The sequence below is a fragment of the Cheilinus undulatus genome, linkage group 3, assembly GCF_018320785.1.
Source record: "Cheilinus undulatus linkage group 3, ASM1832078v1, whole genome shotgun sequence".
NCBI classification, from domain to species: domain Eukaryota; kingdom Metazoa; phylum Chordata; class Actinopteri; order Labriformes; family Labridae; genus Cheilinus; species Cheilinus undulatus.
Genome location: NC_054867.1, coordinates 17430788 through 17450764, shown reverse-complemented (window position 1 = coordinate 17450764; position 19977 = coordinate 17430788). Strand labels below are relative to the sequence as shown.

Genomic DNA, 19977 nt, shown 5'->3' with positions numbered 1-19977 from the left:
TTTGAATGAACACATAGCATCGCATACACGCTGTAACCTGATTATCATATTCATGTGTGTGGGTGTGTAAAGCAGAGAGGGCAGGATCTCTGCTGGGTCTTTATTTGCTCAGAAGTCAGAAGAGAACTTGCAGAGTGAGCTGGATGACCCAATCAAGCATAATGCTCTTCTTCTCCCTCCTGGTACGTACAAACACAGAATTTACGATTATATGATGCACCTTTAATTTGAGATTAATTCTGATTTAATTTAATTCAATGTCTGATTTAATCCCATGTTAGTGAATGTGAAAAAGTTTTAAGATGTGACATCATACAACCTTAGATTCTGTATAAAGATTGCAGGTGGTTTTATAGTCATCAAATAAGATTTAGTCGATCAGATGCTTGTTTTTTAGTCAATATGAATTCTCCATCACTCTCCTGGTGTGTAAATTAATCGACATGTCACGGGTCAGCATTTATTAGTATTATTATTCACCTTGATGAATACACACAGAGGAGAGGCTAGGTGCAAAGTTCACTCTCCCACTGTGATGCTTTTGTTTCTCCGGACATGCCTCTGTGTACTCTTCAAACAAACTGGTTCACCGAGTCTGCAGCTCTAAGACTTATTCCCAGATCTCAAGATAACATAAAATGTAAAACGTTGCACGCTTTGTCTGGGTGAAAAAACTGAGACTCAGGTTTGGTTGGTTGTCCATCTTCAGGTGTTTTATGTTCTGAGCGCATCGTGCTCAGAGCAGCTAAGCCGCCACAGAAGAGCCTGGATCATCGAGTCCTTCACCATCGAGGAGGGACATCCAGGACCCTTTCCCTATAAACTTGGCACGGTGAGAAATCCTAAAACTTACAGTTAACACCAGCTATTTAAAAAGAAAAGGCTATGACCTCATTTTTAAATACAAAGCACAGCGGACAATCAGAAAGTATTCAGACCCCCTTCACTTTTTAGTTTTATAATGTTATAGCCTGATGTTCAGTTGTTTGAATTTGTTTTTTCTCAACTAAACAGTATGCCAGAATGACTGATTAAAAAAATATAATTTTAGAAATATTTGCAAATGTATGAAAACTGAAAAACTGAAAAATCACATCGACATGAGAGTCCACCTGTGGTAAAGGAAACTGATTGGACACTCTATAGAAGGTCTCACAGCTGACAATGCACATCAAAACAATGACCAAGCCATGAGGTCAAAGAACTGCCAACAGAGCTCAGAGACAGGATCGTTGCAAGGCACCGATGTGGGGAAGGCTACAAAAAAATCTGCTGCACTGAAGGTACCCAAGAGCACAGGGGCCTCCAAATTCCAAAATGGAAGAAGTTTAGAGCTGGTCCTCTGGCCAAACTGTGCAAGATGACCAAGAACTTGATGGTCACTCTGACTGAGCTCCAGAGTTCCTGTGTAGAGATGGGACAAAGTCCCAGAAGGATAACCATCACTGCAGCCCTCCACTAATCTAGGCTTTATGGCTAGATGGGAGCCTCGTCTCAGTGCAAAACACGGAAGCCCTGCTTCGAATTTGCAATATAGCTCCTGAAGGACTTTCAGATTGTGAGAAAAAAGATTCTCCAGTCCGATGAAACCAAAACTGAAGTGTTTGTCCTCAATTCTGAGCATTATGTCTGAAAGGAAACCAGGAGCCGCTTATCACTTGCCTAAAATCATCCAACAGTAAAGCATGATGGTGGCAGCGTCATGCTGTGGGGGCGTTTGGTCAGGGTTGAGGGAAAACACACTGAAGCAAAGAACAGAGATATTTCTCAATAAAAACCAGTTCTTCAATGCTCAGGACCTCAGACTGGGCAAAGCTTTCTCTTGACAGTGACCCTAATTACAGAGGGGTGGCTTAGAGACCACCATTAATGTCCTAGAGTGGCCCAGCCAGAGCCTTCACTTGAACCCTTTCAGTTATCCCCAGAGAGGCCTGAAAATGGCAGTCCACAGACTGAGCATGAGAGGATTTCTAAAGAAAAATGAAAAAGAAAATCTCCCAGTCCAGGTGTGTTGAGCTTCTTGCATTATATTCTTAAACACTGAGGGTATAATTGCTGCCAAAAGTGCATCAGCTAAGAACTGAGTAAAGGGTCTGAATGCTCGTGTCAAAGTGATCTTTCAGTTTATTCTTTTTGATAAATTTAAAAAGTTTCTAAAATTCTGTTTTGACTTTGCCATGATGGAGTACTGAGTGTGTAGATTAATGAGAGAAACAATGAAAGAAACAACTGTAGCATCTGGCTTCAACACAACAAAACTGAAAAAGTGAAGGAGGTGGATACTTTCTGATTTCTCTGTAGGTACCCATTGTCTTTTTTGACTAATACGACAACATGCATTCCTGTGCAATGTTCATAAAAGAAAATCACTTTTCCATTCAGTTTTCTTTGTCTGTAAAAGCTTTGTGGACATTTACAAGCTCTATAATCTTTATCCTTTAATCCAAGTAAAGAGCCTCATTTTAAAATGAAAAGTCACAAATCTCTTCCTGTGAAAGCTGACGGTTGTGTTTGGTGTTGTGTTGTAGATCCAAGTAGTTCGGGATAATGGGATCTACTTTGATCTGTTAGGGGAGGGAGTGGATGAGGAGCCAAAAGGAGTCCTGTCCATTGATAAGAAATCTGGTATCGTGTATGTCAACAAGCCTGTGGACCACGAGGAGAAGACTGAATTAAAGGTCACACTAAAATCTACTGCTGTGTGGTGATGGTTTCTGTGATTTCCATGCTTCAGAAAGCTTTGACTCATTGTTTTATAACTGGTGCTCTATAGAAACGAGAGGAAGCTCTTGGCTTAGACAGTTTGTTTTTGTGGCTGGCTTCTGTAAAGATAATAAATACTGCAAAAGATACTATCAGCCTTCTGCTGTACTAGTTAAACACCTATCTGATTCTTTGGAAGAGAACTTCCTCTCTGTGTTACGATCCAAACACAATTACAAATCAGAAAGACTTTACAAACATTCACAGCTCCTGTGAAGATTGTTTAAATAGTAAAAACAGATTGAAATTAATACTGACATCTGTTTCTCATCCATAAAGGCACATGAGACCTTAGGACAGCACACTTAGTTCAGAGAGTTTCTGTTTTAATCCAGCTGTCAACACTGCTGTGGGGTAGCTGTAATGTCAAGCAATTCCAGCATAAAGCATTATTCAACACCAAACATATTTTGACCTGCAGGTGCACTGTAAGGCTGAACTTAAGGGTTGTTTAAAAAAAGTCAGTTGCATTAACTTGAAAATCCAAAACAGCTTTATCAGCTCCATTTCCTGAGTCAATAGAACAAATTTTTAGTTTTGAAGAATACTGATTCTAAGTATTGTTTGTCATTGTACTCAAATTGTTTGACAATCGACCCTTAATTTGCATATTTTTCCCAGAATGCCTTCAGGCATTAGACAGTCACTGACTCAGTCAAGCGAGTCCCTCATCTGAGTTGTAAGGAAGATGTACTGAGTTCTGAGGAAATGCACTTTCTGGATCAAGTGCATCTTTCATACTTTCACTGTAAGGCTGAACAGAAGAAAGTTGTTAAAAAAAGAGTTGTTAACTTAATTCAAAACAGCTATTTCAGCTCTATTTCCCTTAGTAAATACAACCCTTTACTGTTTTAAGTAATACTCAACTGGGGCTGCATGGTGGCGCAGGGGTTAGCGCTGTTGCCCAACAGCAAGAAGGTCCCTGGTTTGCCTCTCGGTCAGGGCCTGTCTGTGCAGAGTTTGCATGTTCTCCCTGCGCATGTGTGGGTTCTCTCTGGGCACTCCGGCTTCCTCCCACCGCCGAAAACATGCTTATTAGGTTAACTGGTGACTCTAAATTGCCCGTAGGTGTGAATGTGAGCGTGCCTGGTTGTCTGTTTCTGTGAGCCTGTGATTGACTGGCGACCAGTCCATGTTGTACCCCCCCCCACCCAATGACAGATGGGAGAAGCGTTATAGAAAATGGATGGATAGTACTCAATCACAGTATTTTTTGTCATTGTACTTAAATTATTTGACAATCATTGCTTAATCTGAAGTTTTTCCAGAATGCCTTTTGGCATTAGACACTTTTGCACAGTGAGTGAAGTTACTGACTTAGTTAGACAAGTCTCACCTGTGAGGAGAAGCCTGTGTGTCCTTCCAGTTATAGCTGTTTAAGTTGGCCTACCTTGGTTGAATGTTTAGATTAACGTATGTGATAGAAATAAGGGAAAATTTTAGTGGATGAAGATAATGCAGCATTACAAAAAGTACTAAAAAAACATGTTGTTTTGAGTTTGATTCAACCAAAATATTAAAGTGTAGTAGAGTTTCCACAGTTTAGTTTAACTCAAAAAAGTAAAGTTCACATAAAATAAATGTCCAAGTAAGGATATATATATATATATATATATATATGTATATGTGTGTATATATATATGTATGCATTTTTTTCAGTTGAGTAAATTTTAGGTAATCAGTTGCTTCTAATGTTTTGAGTTTTATTCACTCAGTGAGGATTACTCATAAATTTTTTCCACTATTCAAAAACTGAATCAACTTAATCAGTTAAAAACGTTTTTGATTATTTTCAGCTACTTTGGTTTTGCAGTGTGAGACAACTGAAATGAATAATGTTTTTTATTTCTTTAAGAAAATACTTCTAACACCGTATTTCCACTTTCCACAAAACTCCTGCAAATGTTCCTCAAATTTTCAGATTGAGCTGCGTGTGTGAATGCAAACTGTTTTCCCTTGGATGAAAAATATTTTGAAAAAATTCTCTTACATGCAGTGAAGTTACTCCATGCTCTTTCTGCTGATCAGTACCTCATTAGCTGATATTCTGGATGCACTGGATAACACACACAGCTGACATGGATGGATAAAATGTTCATATCATTGTTGGTATTTGTGCCTGTTGTCATCTTGGACTACTTATAAACATAACCACAGCGTCCTTTTATGCCGGGAGAAATTAATCTGAGCAAAAGTAAATTTAACTCAATTCACTCTGTGACAGTAAAGGTACAAGTTTCTAGTTTTACATGCGTCTAGTTTTGAAGTTTTTATTTGCTACAAAATCAAGGCATTATTCATTCAGATAACAAAACCTGATCTGTTCAGTACCCATGAACAGTCAGGGTCCCCTTGCAGTGCATTCTGGGCATGTTTCCAGGAACAAATCTTGACAGAGGGCTGCATGGTGGTGCAGAGGTTAGCACTGATGCTTCACAGCAAGAAGGTTCCTGGTTTGCTTCCTGGTCAGGGAGTGTCAGGAAGTGTGCTCTCCCCGTGCATGCATGGGTTCTCCTGGTATTCCAGCTTCCTCCCACCACCAAAGACATGCTTGTTAGGTTCAATGGTGACTCTAAATCAGTGTGCGAGGGAGACTGTTTGTCTCTATATGTTAGACCTGTGATTGGATTGACTGGCAACTGGTCCAGCGTGTACCAATCACGTTTGGGAAAGGCACCAACCCCATAGAAAATGGATGGATGGAAGTCTGAACAGACTGCAGAGCAAAGACTGGAGTATACAGAGCAAAGAATGGAGATATTTCAGTGTTACACATTTCAGAGTTGATTTGAATTCTCTTAACCTGGCACGCCAGATGGATGTGTTTCACACATCCATCTGGCAAACCACTCATAGACAGGGTCTGGGAAAGGGCAGAGCCTTTGAAAAAAAACTTGGGGGGTAATTGGATGAATGTTCTGTCTGTCACATCTTTACGAGCCAATCAGAGCAACAAAATACGCGATGTCACTGCTTCCAAGGAGTAAACTACATAGAGAACTGCATAACACAAACCATGGCGACTGTAGATATGTCAGTACACGACTTTGGTTGTTTTTGTAAAGAAAACAACTCACTGCTGTTCTTTGTTCTTCTTTTAATTAAGAAATGTTATCAAGTTCTGATAAAACTGGCGCTTTAGCAGCATCCATGCTAATCTCTTCCGCCAAAATTGCACCAGACTCTTGTTGCTGTTTGCTTATGCGCCCGCAAGTACTGCCCCTCATCGCTGATTGGTCCTGTCACTTTCTAACCGGGCCCAAACGGTTCAGACGGGAGCTTTGCAAGATGGATTCGCCGGTGAGAAACACGGAAACTGGTGTATCCCACTGCTTTGCAAGGTTAGAACTCTCTGCCATCTTAAATGTGGCCATATGTAGGTAGATTTTTCCCATGATGCCCTTGAGCCGAGTGTTTAGATGTGTTTAAATGTGTTTTAATGAGTTCAGATTTTGCCAGCCTGGTGCGGAGCCAGATGTGTTAAATATCTGGGGCTGAGCTCAAACGAGCATTTCACAGAGATGTTTTGCTTAGCAGGCAGTTGTATACATATTTTTATGAAATTTGAAACAAAAAATTAGAATTAAAATGCTGAAACATCATCATTTGGGCAAAAATGATGCAGTCCAACATGAAAAAGAAATCCTCAGTGCTTACATAATTTTTTTCTCAATCTGAATGCACTAAAATGGTCATGTTCAATAATTTCCAACTTTGCCGCTTAATAATGTGTGCCATTTCTTCCTTTGCTTTCTTTGCATAGGTAGGGTAGGAATCTTGTGTTAAAGTTTATGAAAGGAACAATGTGTTTCAAATAAAGGAGAAACAGTTAAAAGCAACATTTAGGGTTGCAAATATTGATTTATTCACAAAAATGCTGAAAATTGAATTTTTTTTAGAACAATGTTTGTTGTTAAGGGTAAAAAGGATTGGGTTTTTCAAAAATTATTGTAATGTTTTAAATTATTATCACATTTCCATGTTGTGATCAGTTAGGCCCAACTGTTTATCACTTATTTCTTTTTAAATCGGCCTATCATAGCATATATAGGCAACTTACTTTTAATAAACCGTACAGATTTGGGGCTTTTAAGAAAACATTCGGGGCTTAAGCCCCATAAACCACCCACTTGCTCCGCTTATGTTGCAAGAGATCCCTGCTGGGATTCAACTGCTCATGTTTCTGGAGAATTGTTGTTGTATTTGACATTAAACACTACAGCTGCAGTTTCATCTGAACAGGAAAACATTTCTTCTGCATGCAATAGTTCTGTGAAACAGTCCATATGGCCTGTTGGGTTACAGGAGTCCCCAAATTCAACAGAGCCTGGAAGCCCCTTACCGTGTTTTAATAGAAATATTCATTACTCTTCAAGAATTTCAGTTTTCTACATCTATCTTAAAAAGCTGAAGGCTCATATTTACATCAGCTGAGCTTAAAGTCTGTGCACAGAATGATACTGTTGGTATATCTCCACACTGGAATCACATTAGGATAGTAAGATGTATATAATTAGACTAAGTAAAAGTAGCTGATGAGACAACAACACAAAGATTAGAACATGCTAGTGCCTTTATAGACAGACTGAAACCATTCTATGGAAAACCTTAACCAAACATTATTTCTTTCATCTGTGACTAACTTTGAGTTCTCTCTCTCAATCTGTAGCTGAAACTGAAGGCAAAGAAAGAAGATTTTTCCATCAACACTGAATTAGGGGTTTATATTTCCATAGTGGACATAAATGACAACCCTCCACGCTTTCAGAACGATCTATATGAAATCAGCGTCAGTGAGGAGAAAGAACAAGGTGACCAATACAATGTTTCCTATATCTCTTAACAAGAGGCTTCTTTGTTCTAACAGCAGCCCTAAAGGTTTGGTTGTATCCCAACAGGCTCAAGTCTCCTGAGGGTTTTGGCCAGTGACAGAGACCAGAGAGGAACAGCAAACTCAACATTTCACTATGAGATCAAATCTGTGTCTCCAGATATTCCAGACACTGAGTTTTTCATCGATAAGTCTGGGGAAATCTCATTTCAAGGATGTTTGAATTATGAGGCAAGGACACACTTTGTCTGTCAGCTGTATAGTGAATCAAACAGCTGTAACTGAGAGTTAGCACTCTGTTTTTTGTTCATTTAATGCTTGACATCCAGAAATTGCAGTGAATTTTTACTATTACAAATGGATGTATTTTTAACTGGAAAAAAAAACTCCAACAAAAATGAAGTGTTTATAACAATCTTTAAGGTTCTTCACTGGAAATGTGAGAATTAAATAGTGTGGAAACAAAACTATGAATATGTCTGTCTTTCTTTGCATGCATTCAGGCTGCAGAAATGTTCACAGTCATGATTGAGGCAAAGGATCATGGTGAGGTCGTCAGTCTGTCAAGTTCAACCACCGTTCTCATTCATGTCCAGGATGGAAACAACCACCTGCCAACTATCAGTGGACATACAGTAGGCTAATTCTCTATAACTTCTCTTCACATCTGCAGATCACACAGTTCTTCATGCTTTTACATACATGTACACTTGACCTCAACTCTGTAATTTAATTATGTGCAATGCATTTAACTGACAAGTTGCTGTTGCAAAAAATTACGACAAAACTATCAGCAACCTGGGAACCCGATAGATTAGATATTAAGACTAGTAAGATATTATTATACATTTTGCCACAGTAGGATGAAATATCTGATTTTCGAGGTCCTAAATCCCTGCGACTGTCCAGTTAGACTATATTCATGCTTTAGCCCTTCCAAACAGAGATCTCAGATGTTATTTCTGGACCCTCCCAGTTTGGAGTATTTGGCCCTGAGTGCCCCGGTGCCACAGCTGCCTTCTTCTGTTGTGTTGATGTTGCTGCCATTTGGGATTGCTGAACCTATCAACACTGCCACCTTCAGCTGGTTATCAAATTTTACTTTGTCTGGTAAATAAGCCACCACCTGTTTGTCAGTTTGGATCTTGCAGTCCCACAGGACATTGGCTTGTGTATTATTAACCACCTTCAAGGCAGTCTGGCTGTAGACTGCCCCCTCTTCCAGACCACTACTGTGAGACTAGGACAAAATACATGCTGAAACTTTCAAAATAAAATTGGATTAAACTTAGGGTTAGGGTAAAGGTTAAGGTAAGGGTTAGGATATAAAGGTGAAAAGTTAAAAACATGACCTGCATTTTACTTAAAAAAAAAAAAAACTCTCAAACAGCTCAGTTGACAAGTCAAAAGTCATCTGGCCATTGTGTTATCTTAACTGTTGCTTCATATCTTTTTTAGTCCATAACATGTTCCTTTTTTCCATGGTTAAGTTGATGTCAAAATCTTCTATCTACCTATAAAAGCAGGTCTGTATCCAAACAGAAAGTCAGTTAGCTTTACTTTAAGATGGTGGACAAATCCAAAGTGACAAAAAAATAAAAAAATGAATTTAAAAGCAAAATAGTTTAAAATTAAATTGTGATAAAAAGAGTGCGATTAAGGGTTGGATTAAACATTATCAAATATTTTAATCTTTTGACAGCCCTACTAGTTAGGAAACATTTAATAAAGCCAACTAAACAACTAATGTAGCTAAGACTAAAGCTAATGAAGCTATGTTAGCTATATGATGCTGAAGACGGTAAACCTTTTACAGCACCGATAATCAACTGGCGGCCCGGGGGCCACATCAGGCCCTCCAAAGCTTCCTGTCTGGCCCCCAAAAGATCATTAAATTCAGAAAAGGAGGAAAGGATGATGTTGTGGTTTTAAGAATATCCCTTGACTTTAAATATATGCAGCTGTTAAATCCACTCCAAAAAACTAATATTAAAATGGTTTCAGAATGACTTAACATTTGATCTGTTTTTACAGAAATTCAGAATTAGTGGATATTTAAAAAAGGGGTTCAGGTTGGCAGAAGTGCTGCAAAAATGACCAGATAAAGTGGTGAAAAGGGGCTAAAGCGTGGCAAAAATGGGTGGTAAGTGGCAAAATGGGTTGTGGAGTGGCACAAAGGGACAAAAATTGGCAGAAAAAGTTGTAAAAGAAGGTTAAAATGTGGAAAAAATTGGAAGAGGTAAAAGGGAGCAAAAAGTATCAAATACTGGTTAAAAATGAGAAAAAAATAGTGTAAAAAAGTGATGAAAAGGGTTAAAAACTGGCAAAATAGAAAAAAGTGGCAAAAATAGACAAAAGAGTGGCACAAAGGGGATAAAGCATGCAGGAAAAGTGGTTCAAATGGGTTTCGAATGGCAATAAATGTGTCAAAGAGGCAAAAAGTATCAGAAATTGTTTAAAAGTTGCAAAATTTGAATTTAAAGTTGCAAAAATTGCTGAAAAAATTTAATGAAAAGTGGTTAGAAAGTGGCAAAAATAGAAGAAAAGTGGCTAAATGGACAAGCGTGTATAAAAACATACAGGAAAATGGGTCAGAAAGGGTTAAAATCTTAAAATCTTATGCTTAGGACCTGTTTTTGTGCAGCCATGATTAGTGCCTCTGTGCTGGAGTGTTTTACTGACACCATTCATTCACTCATGTTTTAAATTGTTAGATTCTACATTTTTCAACAGTTTTATGCATCACTTACTCCACGAAAAATGTAAAAAGTCTTCTTTTGTAGTGTGCTGTATCTCACTTCGACACCTACCCTGCAGCAGTAAGCAGTAAAAAGATACCTACATAAAAATGTCTAATAACTGATGGCTTTGTTTGCTTTACAGGCCACATAGAAGCATCAGTATCATTTTAATTTGTATCATAATAACCAGCTAAAAAGTCCTCACAGGAGCTTTAAATAAAAATGATATTTTACATGTTTTTATAAATATTAACAACATATTTCAGTTTAAAAGTTCTTTAACAACAGCACTATGCCAGTATTTACTCTGTTAATTTCACACTTTCAAAACACAGCTATATGAACAACTTAGTGATAAATTCTTATCATCTTTGAATAAACCTAGATGATGCATACACTAATCACATGTCTGCATCTTCTCCCCTGACTTTTGCACTGTGGATTCATCCAGGGCTCTGGTAAAGTCAAAGAGCATGAGACTGGGACATCTCCTCTGCGTCTGCATGTGACAGACAACGACAGTCCAAACAGCCAGGCACAGACAGCCAGATTCAGCATTCAAGGCGACGAGACAGACAGCTTTAAGATAGAGACAGACCCACACACCAACGATGGAGTGCTGACTGTAGTAAAAGTGAGTGCTGTTTGACTGCATGCTTTACATTACTGTGACACTCTGACATGTAATTAACACACACAGTATGTCTGTCCTACATATTTTACCTTAATGTCACTCTTCAGTGCTGAACAAATAACTATTAAATGAACAATTCATCTGAAACCACTCTCTTCTTCCAGCCTTTGGACTTTGAGGATGGAGCACAGAAGGAGCTGCTCATTTCTGTGGAAAACGAGTTGCCTTATTTTTCCTGTAAAGTGAAGGAGAAACCGTCCTCAGGCCCGTGGAAAGTTGATGTGACTAAAACCGACGGAGCTCAACCTCATTCTGTGAAAGTTGTGATTGAAATCGAGGACGTCAACGACCCCCCGGTGTTCAGTGAGACCGTCAAAGAGGTCATGCTGGAGGAGAACTCTCCCGCAGGAACCTGGGTAGAGAGAGTGACAGCTGTAGACCCAGACTCCAGTCACGCAAGAGACTTTGTGTAAGTAGGACTTTTATTCCAGTAGGTTTAGCCTCTTATTTTGAATCTCTTGGGCTAAAGTAAAGTGGGTTTTCCACAGGTACAAAGTCGGGCATGATCCTGCTGGCTGGGTGACAGTGGATCCTCAGAATGGAGACATCACAACAGTCAATATACCAGACAGAGAATCTCCTCAAGTCGTCGATGATGTCTACACTGTCATACTGCATGCTGTGGATGATGGTAAAACCCTGTTCATGGAGCTAAATTTCAGCCAAAAGACTGAAGAAAGAAAGTCAGTTAAAAAAATGCGTATGAAAACTAGAATTTAAAACAGATTAAAAAACTATTACACTATAAAAACACAGCATTATACAAATATTACTGCACATCGCTACTAGAAGACAGTATGTGATGATAAATTATTATGATAGGAGAAGATTGCACCAGTGTTGTAATCTACTGAGAAGGCTTGCTTAAAGACTGCAGCAGGAGGGAAGGATCTGTGCTATTTTTCCTTCACACATGGCATGTGAAGCAGTCTGTTGCTGAATGAGCTGCCAGAGCTGTTACTGTGCCATGCACGGAGTGGGAAGTGTTCTCCATCAAAGATGATAGCTTTGCCATCATCCTCCTGACTCCCACCACCTCTGCAGGCCCGAGGTGGAAACCCAGAACAGAACTGGCCTTCTTTACAAGTTTGTTTAGTCTGTTCCTGTCTATAGCCGTAATGCGGCTGCCCCATCAGACCACGTCATAGAGTATGCCTGATACCATAGCAGTCATTAGAGGTCCTCAGGTCTGCTCCCTGCATTGAGAACCTGAGCCTCCTCTGCAGATGGAGTCTGGTCTTGCCTTTCTTTTGTTGACAGGACCTTGTCAATCGTGTAGTAAAGTCAGAGTACTCCGTCCAGCCATCCATCTTCTTCGCTTATGTGAGGCTGGCTCAGAGTTCTGTTTACCATAAATAAATAAATAAATAAGAATAAATGGAATAAGGCCAGGCTACACATGTCTGGAGATCGAGTTAATTTTACTCTATAAAAAACACCCTTAAAACCAATGTTTCAGTAAGTAAGTAATATCCATTCATATTTTAAACACTACTACAAAAATGAGACTTACTGATAGTTAAGTACACAGCAAAATCAGTGTAGTCAAATTAACAATCTCAGAGTGAACACTGACACTTTCACAGTGTCGAATAAACATAAATAAACACTTTGGAAAGTGTTAATATCTCAACTTTCTTGTGATGTTAATTTCTAACACCCACCATATTATTCTGTCACACATTAAAGTCTACTTTTAACATAATAATGGGTGTAAATTTACAATATCTTGCTCATCAACTCTTCACAGTTTTTGTATTTTCCTGAGATTGCCGCCTCATGGTGAATCTCCATGGCACAGAGGAGTAACCTGTGACACAGATAACATGAAGTGACAAACTCTCAGCCAGGCTATGCCCTTGATGAAGTAAAGTTAATCAGATAAGCTTTTGCAAAAGCATCAAACATCAAAATCAACAAAGATGAGCAAAGGAATCCCAGCAGTGATCACTGTGCAACAGACAACATCGCAGGTGTAAACATACATACTTCCTAAAACAAGTCCAGACACTCTGCTCAAGGGCATGGTGGGAAAACTCCACCTAAATATCCAAAAAAATTGAAATGGCAGTGAGCAGAGCTTTGATAAATTGTTTGACTAACAATGATGGATCAACACTCAGAAAACTCCAACGCTGTAGGCTTTTGAACTCAGAATGTAGTTAACATTACACTTTGGGAGTTCAAATCAACTCTGAAATGTTCAACACTGAAATACCAAAACTTCAGCTAGGTAGCTCAACACTTGTTTGTAGTGTTTGAAATGCACCCCTTAGTAGATCATTATCAGCTATTTAAATGTTATCCTCACGTTAACATAGTGAGATGTAAATATTTATGGAATCAGTTGCTAAAAAAATGTAAATATAACTGAAATAAAGATGCCATGTTTGTTAACATATACAGTATTTATCACAGAGGGTGTGATAACCAACACTTCCAGTGTCACATCCAGGTTCAGTGCAGAGTCAAAGATCCCATTCTTAACCAACTTTTGCCACTTGTCTCCCATATTTACCACTTTTAACCCCCTTTCACTATGCCCTCTCATGCTTCTGTAAACCAATGTTGCCCTTTTAACTGCTTTTCACCATTTTTCTGTCGCCTTTTAGCATTTCCTAACTCATGCCTGTATCCAATTTTTACCACTTTGTAACCTCATTGAACACTGTCTCCATCCTTTTTGCCATATTTGTTCCACATTTTGCCTTCTTTTTAAAATTTTTTATCATTTCTTGCTACTTCTAACCTATTTTTGCCATTTTTAACCCCTACTCACTTTTTTAGCCACCCTTTTTTGGCTATAAAGGTTATATTCTACTACATCATAAATAAACAAATAACTTTTGTTCCTTTGATAAGAGTGGTTATTATTCAGGTTGAAAATAAAATATAGGTATCACAGCTTAACTTTATAATGGATTTGGAGTTTGCTGACCTCCTTGGGCCCCCCACTTGGCTGGGCCCCAAAAAGCTCCACCTTTTTACTACCTTATGGGTGGCGCTGCCCAGTTGTAATCCTGGTACTCTGCTTTGCACTTGAAAAGGTGCATAGAACTTTTTAACAATACTACTCAAACTTAACCACTAACAATAGACCACATGAAAACTGAGAAAAGATCAAAATCATGAATCTTTCTGCTGAAATTTGGCTCCATGAATCTCTCAATGATAGGCAAATGTACAATATTTGTTCTATAAGGTTGATATCTTTGAACATTTTAATCAAATTTGATTGCTATTCTCAACTGTTTTGTTTATTATTTTGGACAGGTAGTCCACCAATGACGGGCACCACAACATTGATCATCCATGTGATTGATCAAAATGACCATGTGCCTCAGTTGACAGACAACATGCTGCATATATGTTTATCTAAAGACACTGCCAACATCACAGCCTTTGACCTGGATGAAGATCCCTTAGGAGGACCTTTCACATTTGAACTGCTGGGGGACGTGGAAGGAAAATGGAACCTAAACCCCTCCCATGGTAGAGCCAGCCGTTCATAGTAGCTAAATGTTTCAAAGTATGAAATTCAGAAGTATACATATAATGTGATTATTTCTCACAGGGTACACAGCCCACTTGGTAAAGGAGCCCGGTGTATATGCTGGTTTACACACAGTTGATGTGAAGGTCTCTGACATGCAGGGAGAGTTTGGTGTTTACAGTCTCAGTGTGACCGTGTGTGACTGCTCTGTGACGCCCAACTGCCGGATCCGTCGAAACACCACCGCAATCCCTGCCTTGAGTGCTATCGGGATAATGTTTGCCTCGTTGTTTTTACTCTTGAGTGAGACACATCATTCCCCTTTTAAGCTATACTTTAAGTGTTAAACTGATATTTGATTGCAATCAAAAGCTCTCCTCTCTCTCTCCTCGTCTCTGACAGTTCTCCTACTGATGGCAGTTGCCATTTCCTGCAAAAAGAAGTTCACCCCTCTGCAGACCGGGGAGTCCTCTGGAGAAACCCTCCTCACCTCAAACACTGAGATACCAGGGACGGATTGCAAGGTCACAGCTCAGAAGCATTTGCCAACAAACCAATGTTTACATACTCACTATGCAAATATCAGTGACTGTGTTCTTTATCTTTCAAGGTTCCTGAGAATTTCTTGGCTGTGCCCACTAACATAAAGGATCAGGACATCACGCGAAGTCTGCCAGATGGACTGCAGCTCACACAGGTAGAAGTGCAGGTGGGGACTGACAGAAAATAAAAGGGCAAACTTTTACTGTTTTGATTGCTAAACTTGAAGAACCTGAAGTAGATGTGTCCACCATTCTTCAGATGCTTTAAAATAACAGTCTTTTACAAGTTCAGCCACATACTTTGATGGAGACATCGCTAAAGATTACCACCCTGAATGTGTGATCCAAAGATGTGTGCATGGACACAGCCATTCTCACAGTTCCTTTCGTCTTTGTCTTCAGCAGCAAAATATATTCAACAGTTATCAAAGGAAGGAAAATCTTTATCTAAGAAGAGACATGAACCAGGTATGTCCTCAGGAGATTCGGGATCACTTAGAACTGTCGACTTTCAAACATTAATTTTATATTGCTTTGGGAGGAAATTGCTGCAAAGTTCATATTTAAATCAACTTTCTCTTGTGTTCAGATTGAAAAAATGGGCTCTAAAATTTTCAACAAAAGAAACTCAAGCTATGCATCAGACAGAGCCATCTCAGATCTGCTTCACTGGGTTGGTTTTGCACTTATATCATTTTACTCTGCTGCAGCAGGGACAGCAAAGTACACCCATCAGAGCAGAATACACACCATTTACTAGAGTTTGATCTCCTCTTACAGAGGCTCTCGACTGTACGGGAGAGGGAGGGAGAACGCGTTGACTATCAGCCTCACCTCTACGCAGACGAGGGAGACATGGACAGACTCTCAGAGCTGGACGACATAGTCATTCCTGACCAGGACTCAATCCAGAAAACATTAAGAGACTTGGGGCCAAAGTTCAACCAACTGGCTTCCATTTGCAGGAAGTCAAAGGGTTAAAAATTAATGTTTCCTGCAGCCAACATGTCGAAGCAGGAAATATTTTCTAACTGTACTTAAGATTGTAATATTGGATGTTTGTGGGATATACCACGTCAAACCAAAGAAGAGACTCACTCTGTTAATCATTTAATAGCAACTGTTAAGAGTCCAACACAGTTTCTTGATTTACGTTTTGGGGAAAAAAAATAAACTGCTGTCCTCCAAAAACTATTTGGAGTTACATTTGACAGTCAAGAAATAAATACAATAACCAACAAAACTAAATAGTGTGCCTAGTGGCCTATTAAAGGGATAAATTTATATTGGATTTAACCAAATCATTACCAGTGAATATGATTCCAGCATACAGCTGTTATTTTTAACAAATGGCTCTCCCAATTCATAGAACACTTCTTTAAAGTTCAGAATTATCTTAATTTAAATCTCTGAAACAAAACAAAATCATATTATCCTTGAAATCTTCAAATGGGGAGAAGGGAGTATTTTTTTTTAAATAAGTAGAAAACTACAATATTTACAGAAAAAATAAGAAAAATGACTTCACACCCTCCCACTGCCTATTTTTGGGAGGGTCCGTTGGTCAGTTGTGCTCTGCCCGCTACGGCCTCGGCCCCTGAATCCTCTGCCTCTAAGGAAGCGACCTGGGACTCCAAAGGTTTCCATGTTAAGCTTTTTCTCCTCGGCCCAGGTGGTTCTCCTGCGGACACAAGTAAAGTAAATTTAGAAAACAAGGTTATAGTTTTCTCAAACAACTAAAACAAAGGTGTAAAAATCATTTTAGTTAAGAGAAATTAAAAGAAAACAAGGCTTCACAAAAAAAAATTACAACCAACTAAAACTGTATTGTATACAGAAGGGGATGTAGGGCCAGAGGTGAGGGGAAAAATGCTGTGCACTTCAGAATTAAAGTCAAAATGACAAGAAAAAGTCAATAATGAAGAGAGCCTAAAATTGAGAATGAGGTTAAAATACAATTTCAAGATTAAAGCTGAAATGTTAAGAAAAAGTCTAAATGACGAGAATAAAACTGAATTACAATTTCATGAAAAAAGTTAAAATTGTGAATAAAGTCAAAGCTTATAACTATGTCAATCAGCTGATCTTAGACCCTGTGTTTATGAGACTGAAAGAATCTCATTGTTAAATCCAAAGTAAAGTTTCACATATTCATCCATGCAAGGTGTTTTGTAGAGACAGTCAAGATTCGCTGTTCCTTATATAGTCTTCAGCACTGTTCGCAAGGGATTAGTATTATGAATCATCGTGTGACGTCAGTGCGGTACATTTGCATGAGGTAAACAAACTCAATGTAAACAAATTTACTGACATTTCTGAAGGGAAGCATAATGGTGCTACATGAAAGCTGCAATGAAACATGATTTTTTTTTTTAAATTTCTAAATTTCATACAAAAACACAGCAATGTGCCCATTGCATTTTATAGGCAAGATTGTATTAAAGTGCACAGGATTATTTTTTTCACTTCTGGCCCTAATCCTCCTCTGTAATTGTTTAAAAGACAAAACATCCTTTGGTCTAGTCTTTGACAAACTGATGCACCTTATGATTGATCTTAGGCTCAGATTTCAACATTTTGAATTGTTTGTTTATAGCAGAAGTTAGAACTGATTCTTTTCTTAAATATTTTAATGTTTTGTTGGAAAAAAGACACTGGGGCACCGATTTATCAACCTATGCATTAGTGGCATTACGTTTGTGTGCAGATTCATGAACAGCATGCATTTACATGTTTGACATTTCTAATCCTCCAAGCCACTAATTGGTCAATACTTAAAATTGTAATTCGATGTCCATGTCAAATTTGAATAAATAAAATGAGTAAAGAGAAGCCTGTTTGACTGTATTTTAAAATTATAAATGGCACTTAATTTTCACTAAAACTAAGAACTTAAATAAGGCACTCTTGCCAAATAAAAACTTACCTAATCTAACAAACCAGCAGTAAAAACCAATAAACCAACATAAACTTAAAAAAAAAAAAAAAGTGAAAAACCCTAATAAATTAAAAAAACAACCTCGTTAGGGGCACCACAAACCCCTGAGATAACACAGATAAACACTCAGTATTCATCACCTGGGTTTGAGGTCTGATGAGATGTTGTCAAAGAAGCATTTTGCTTTGTCGTAGTACTTGTCACCCAGTGTTTCCTCCTCTAGCATGACCTGGCCTTCCTGGACCTCCCCGGAATCCACATTTTCAACTGTTATAATTTAAATAAAACATGCATATAAACTTACAAACATTGCTTTATATTGCATTCAGGGTAATCAGGCAGACACATTGATGTAAACATACCTACAACCTCCTTTGTAAGGTCATCTTTAAACTGAGCATTTGCAGTTTCAAAATCAAAATCAGACTCAAACTGCAAGGTTGAAGCCTTCGAGTTTTTCACAAGAAGTTGGCCTCTGCTTCGATTTCTAGGCCTGCGACTGCCTACACATCAGCAAGAGAAAACATGAGAATCCATACAGGAGGACTGGTTCAGTAACAACTTCTAATAGATTCATCAAGCCTTGGGTTTACTTTTACACATTCTGACAAAATTAGTTTAGTTCTATGTATTTTTGTACTTTGCAGATGCTTAGGTGTGAATGTACTGTTATGTATAAGGCAGCATAAAGGAGCTATTCTCATTTTATACCTTGTTTTTGCCTTTGTTTTGGAATCTCTGTTCCTTGACCTTGAGTCTTGGTGACACTTGGCTGAGATAGGGCCCGACCTGAACAGAAACAAAGATGTTAAAAATGTTTTTTCCCCCCTTGATTTGCAAAACAAGATATGCAAATATAGAGTCGTTATTTTTTTACATGTTACTGGCAAATTATAGTTTGCTCACTGGTGGGTAAATTCTCTTTCTGAGCCTGGGAACCAGCCCGGGTGGATCGCTGGCTGGGACGTGTAGGCTGTTTGCCTTGTGGCTGGGTTACAGTCTTCCCTCTTTTCTGGGCAGTGCTGGTCTGTGGTACAGTCTGGACAGCCTGCTCCACCATGGGAGCTCTTCTGGCAGGGATGCCGTGGAGTCCTGAATGATACAAAAATTAGGTGAGGCTTTACCTACTGCAGATGCAAGAAAAACGTTTGCTGTAAGGTCTGTGTTACACATTTCAACATTACCTAGACCCAGGGCTGCGTTGTACTGCTGGTTCAGTAGAGAACTAGCAGCCAGCTGGTTGTAGGTGGGCATCATGTCTCTGTATGGACTCCAGCGTGGGTGATAAGCAGCAGAGGGGTTGCCAATAGATGACTGAAATGACAAAGAATGAATTAAAAACTTTTGTCAACTGTCAGTTAAGAAATTTCAATAAAATGGTCCATCTAAAAAAAAAACCCACCCTCTCTGAGCCACACACCTGTACAATAGCTGGGTCACGAGGCAGCCCATGATGTGGTTTTGGTGGTTCTGACACTGTGATGTCTTTAATGTCGCTGCCTCTGAAGATTATGTACTCATAAATTTCATCTTTGGGTGGCACTGGTCTGTCTGTGTGCCGGTCCTCTGTGCCATAGGATTTAACTGTTGGGACAGAGTTAAAAAGGGAAAAAATTACATACCTGCATGCTTTGGTTAGGCCTTCTTATGTCACAAGTACTGACTTCAAGAGAAAAGCAAATGAGTCTGGACTAGTAAACCTACCTTTGGCTAAGGCAACCGTCGACCTCTCCGTGTCGACAGAGGACAATATACCCTCATAGCGAATCTGTGCCTTTGATATTAAACTTATCTTACTGCCAATGTAAGGGGTTCCTCCTCCACCACTCATTTTTGCAACAAAATGCGTTCGCAAAAGCGGCGTCTGAACCACACACCATCAAATACACGCATAAACTAATTAACGCCCTTAATCACCGTGCACCTGTGTGCTTTATAAGATGCAATGACGCGTCGTCGCTAGGCACCTGTGTGG

General features: G+C 39.0%; 2 protein-coding genes across 3 annotated transcripts; one reads left to right on the top strand and one right to left on the bottom strand.

The window, feature by feature from the left end:
- The first annotated feature begins 129 nt into the window (after positions 1-129).
- LOC121506761 (cadherin-like protein 26) lies at positions 130-16533 on the top strand. The gene is made up of 16 exons (XM_041782619.1): positions 130-182; positions 710-832; positions 2529-2678; positions 7433-7574; positions 7662-7825; positions 8098-8229; positions 10787-10969; positions 11134-11438; positions 11518-11660; positions 14303-14521; positions 14604-14825; positions 14925-15046; positions 15133-15231; positions 15467-15532; positions 15654-15737; positions 15845-16533. The coding sequence occupies exons 1-16, from the start codon at positions 144-146 to the stop codon at positions 16043-16045; spliced, it is 2394 nt and encodes a 797-aa protein (XP_041638553.1). The 5' UTR covers positions 130-143; the 3' UTR covers positions 16046-16533.
- LOC121506763 (protein LSM14 homolog B-like) lies at positions 16162-19921 on the bottom strand. Of its 2 annotated transcripts, none has more exons than XM_041782620.1 (8): positions 19707-19921; positions 19405-19586; positions 19187-19316; positions 18909-19094; positions 18714-18791; positions 18365-18505; positions 18143-18269; positions 16162-16745 (listed from the first exon to the last, which is right to left on the bottom strand). In XM_041782620.1, exons 1-8 carry the CDS (start codon positions 19831-19833, stop codon positions 16589-16591), a joined length of 1128 nt encoding a protein of 375 aa, XP_041638554.1. In that variant the 5' UTR covers positions 19834-19921; the 3' UTR covers positions 16162-16588. The 2 variants fall into 2 exon arrangements, with proteins under 2 accessions (XP_041638554.1, XP_041638555.1); XM_041782621.1 differs by having other exon boundaries at positions 19423-19586; positions 19707-19919.
- Positions 19922-19977: the final 56 nt, after the last annotated feature.

What these genes read in the sequence shown, in the direction of transcription:
- LOC121506763 (XM_041782620.1), bottom strand. Translation starts at nt 19,833, where the DNA reads ATGAGTGGTGGAGGAGGAACCCCTTACATTGGCAGTAAGATAAGTTTA. An exon ending in AGGTGTGTGGCTCAGAGAGG is followed by an intron (nt 19,317 to 19,404) that starts GTGGGTTTTTTT and finishes TTGTCATTTCAG; the next exon opens with TCATCTATTGGCAACCCCTC. An exon ending in TCATCAGACCTCAAACCCAG is followed by an intron (nt 16,746 to 18,142) that starts GTGATGAATACT and finishes TTGTGTCCGCAG; the next exon opens with GAGAACCACCTGGGCCGAGG.
- LOC121506761 (XM_041782619.1), top strand. Translation starts at nt 144, where the DNA reads ATGACCCAATCAAGCATAATGCTCTTCTTCTCCCTCCTG. An exon ending in TGCTCTTCTTCTCCCTCCTG is followed by an intron (nt 183 to 709) that starts GTACGTACAAAC and finishes GTCCATCTTCAG; the next exon opens with GTGTTTTATGTTCTGAGCGC. An exon ending in GAGTGCTGACTGTAGTAAAA is followed by an intron (nt 10,970 to 11,133) that starts GTGAGTGCTGTT and finishes CTCTTCTTCCAG; the next exon opens with CCTTTGGACTTTGAGGATGG.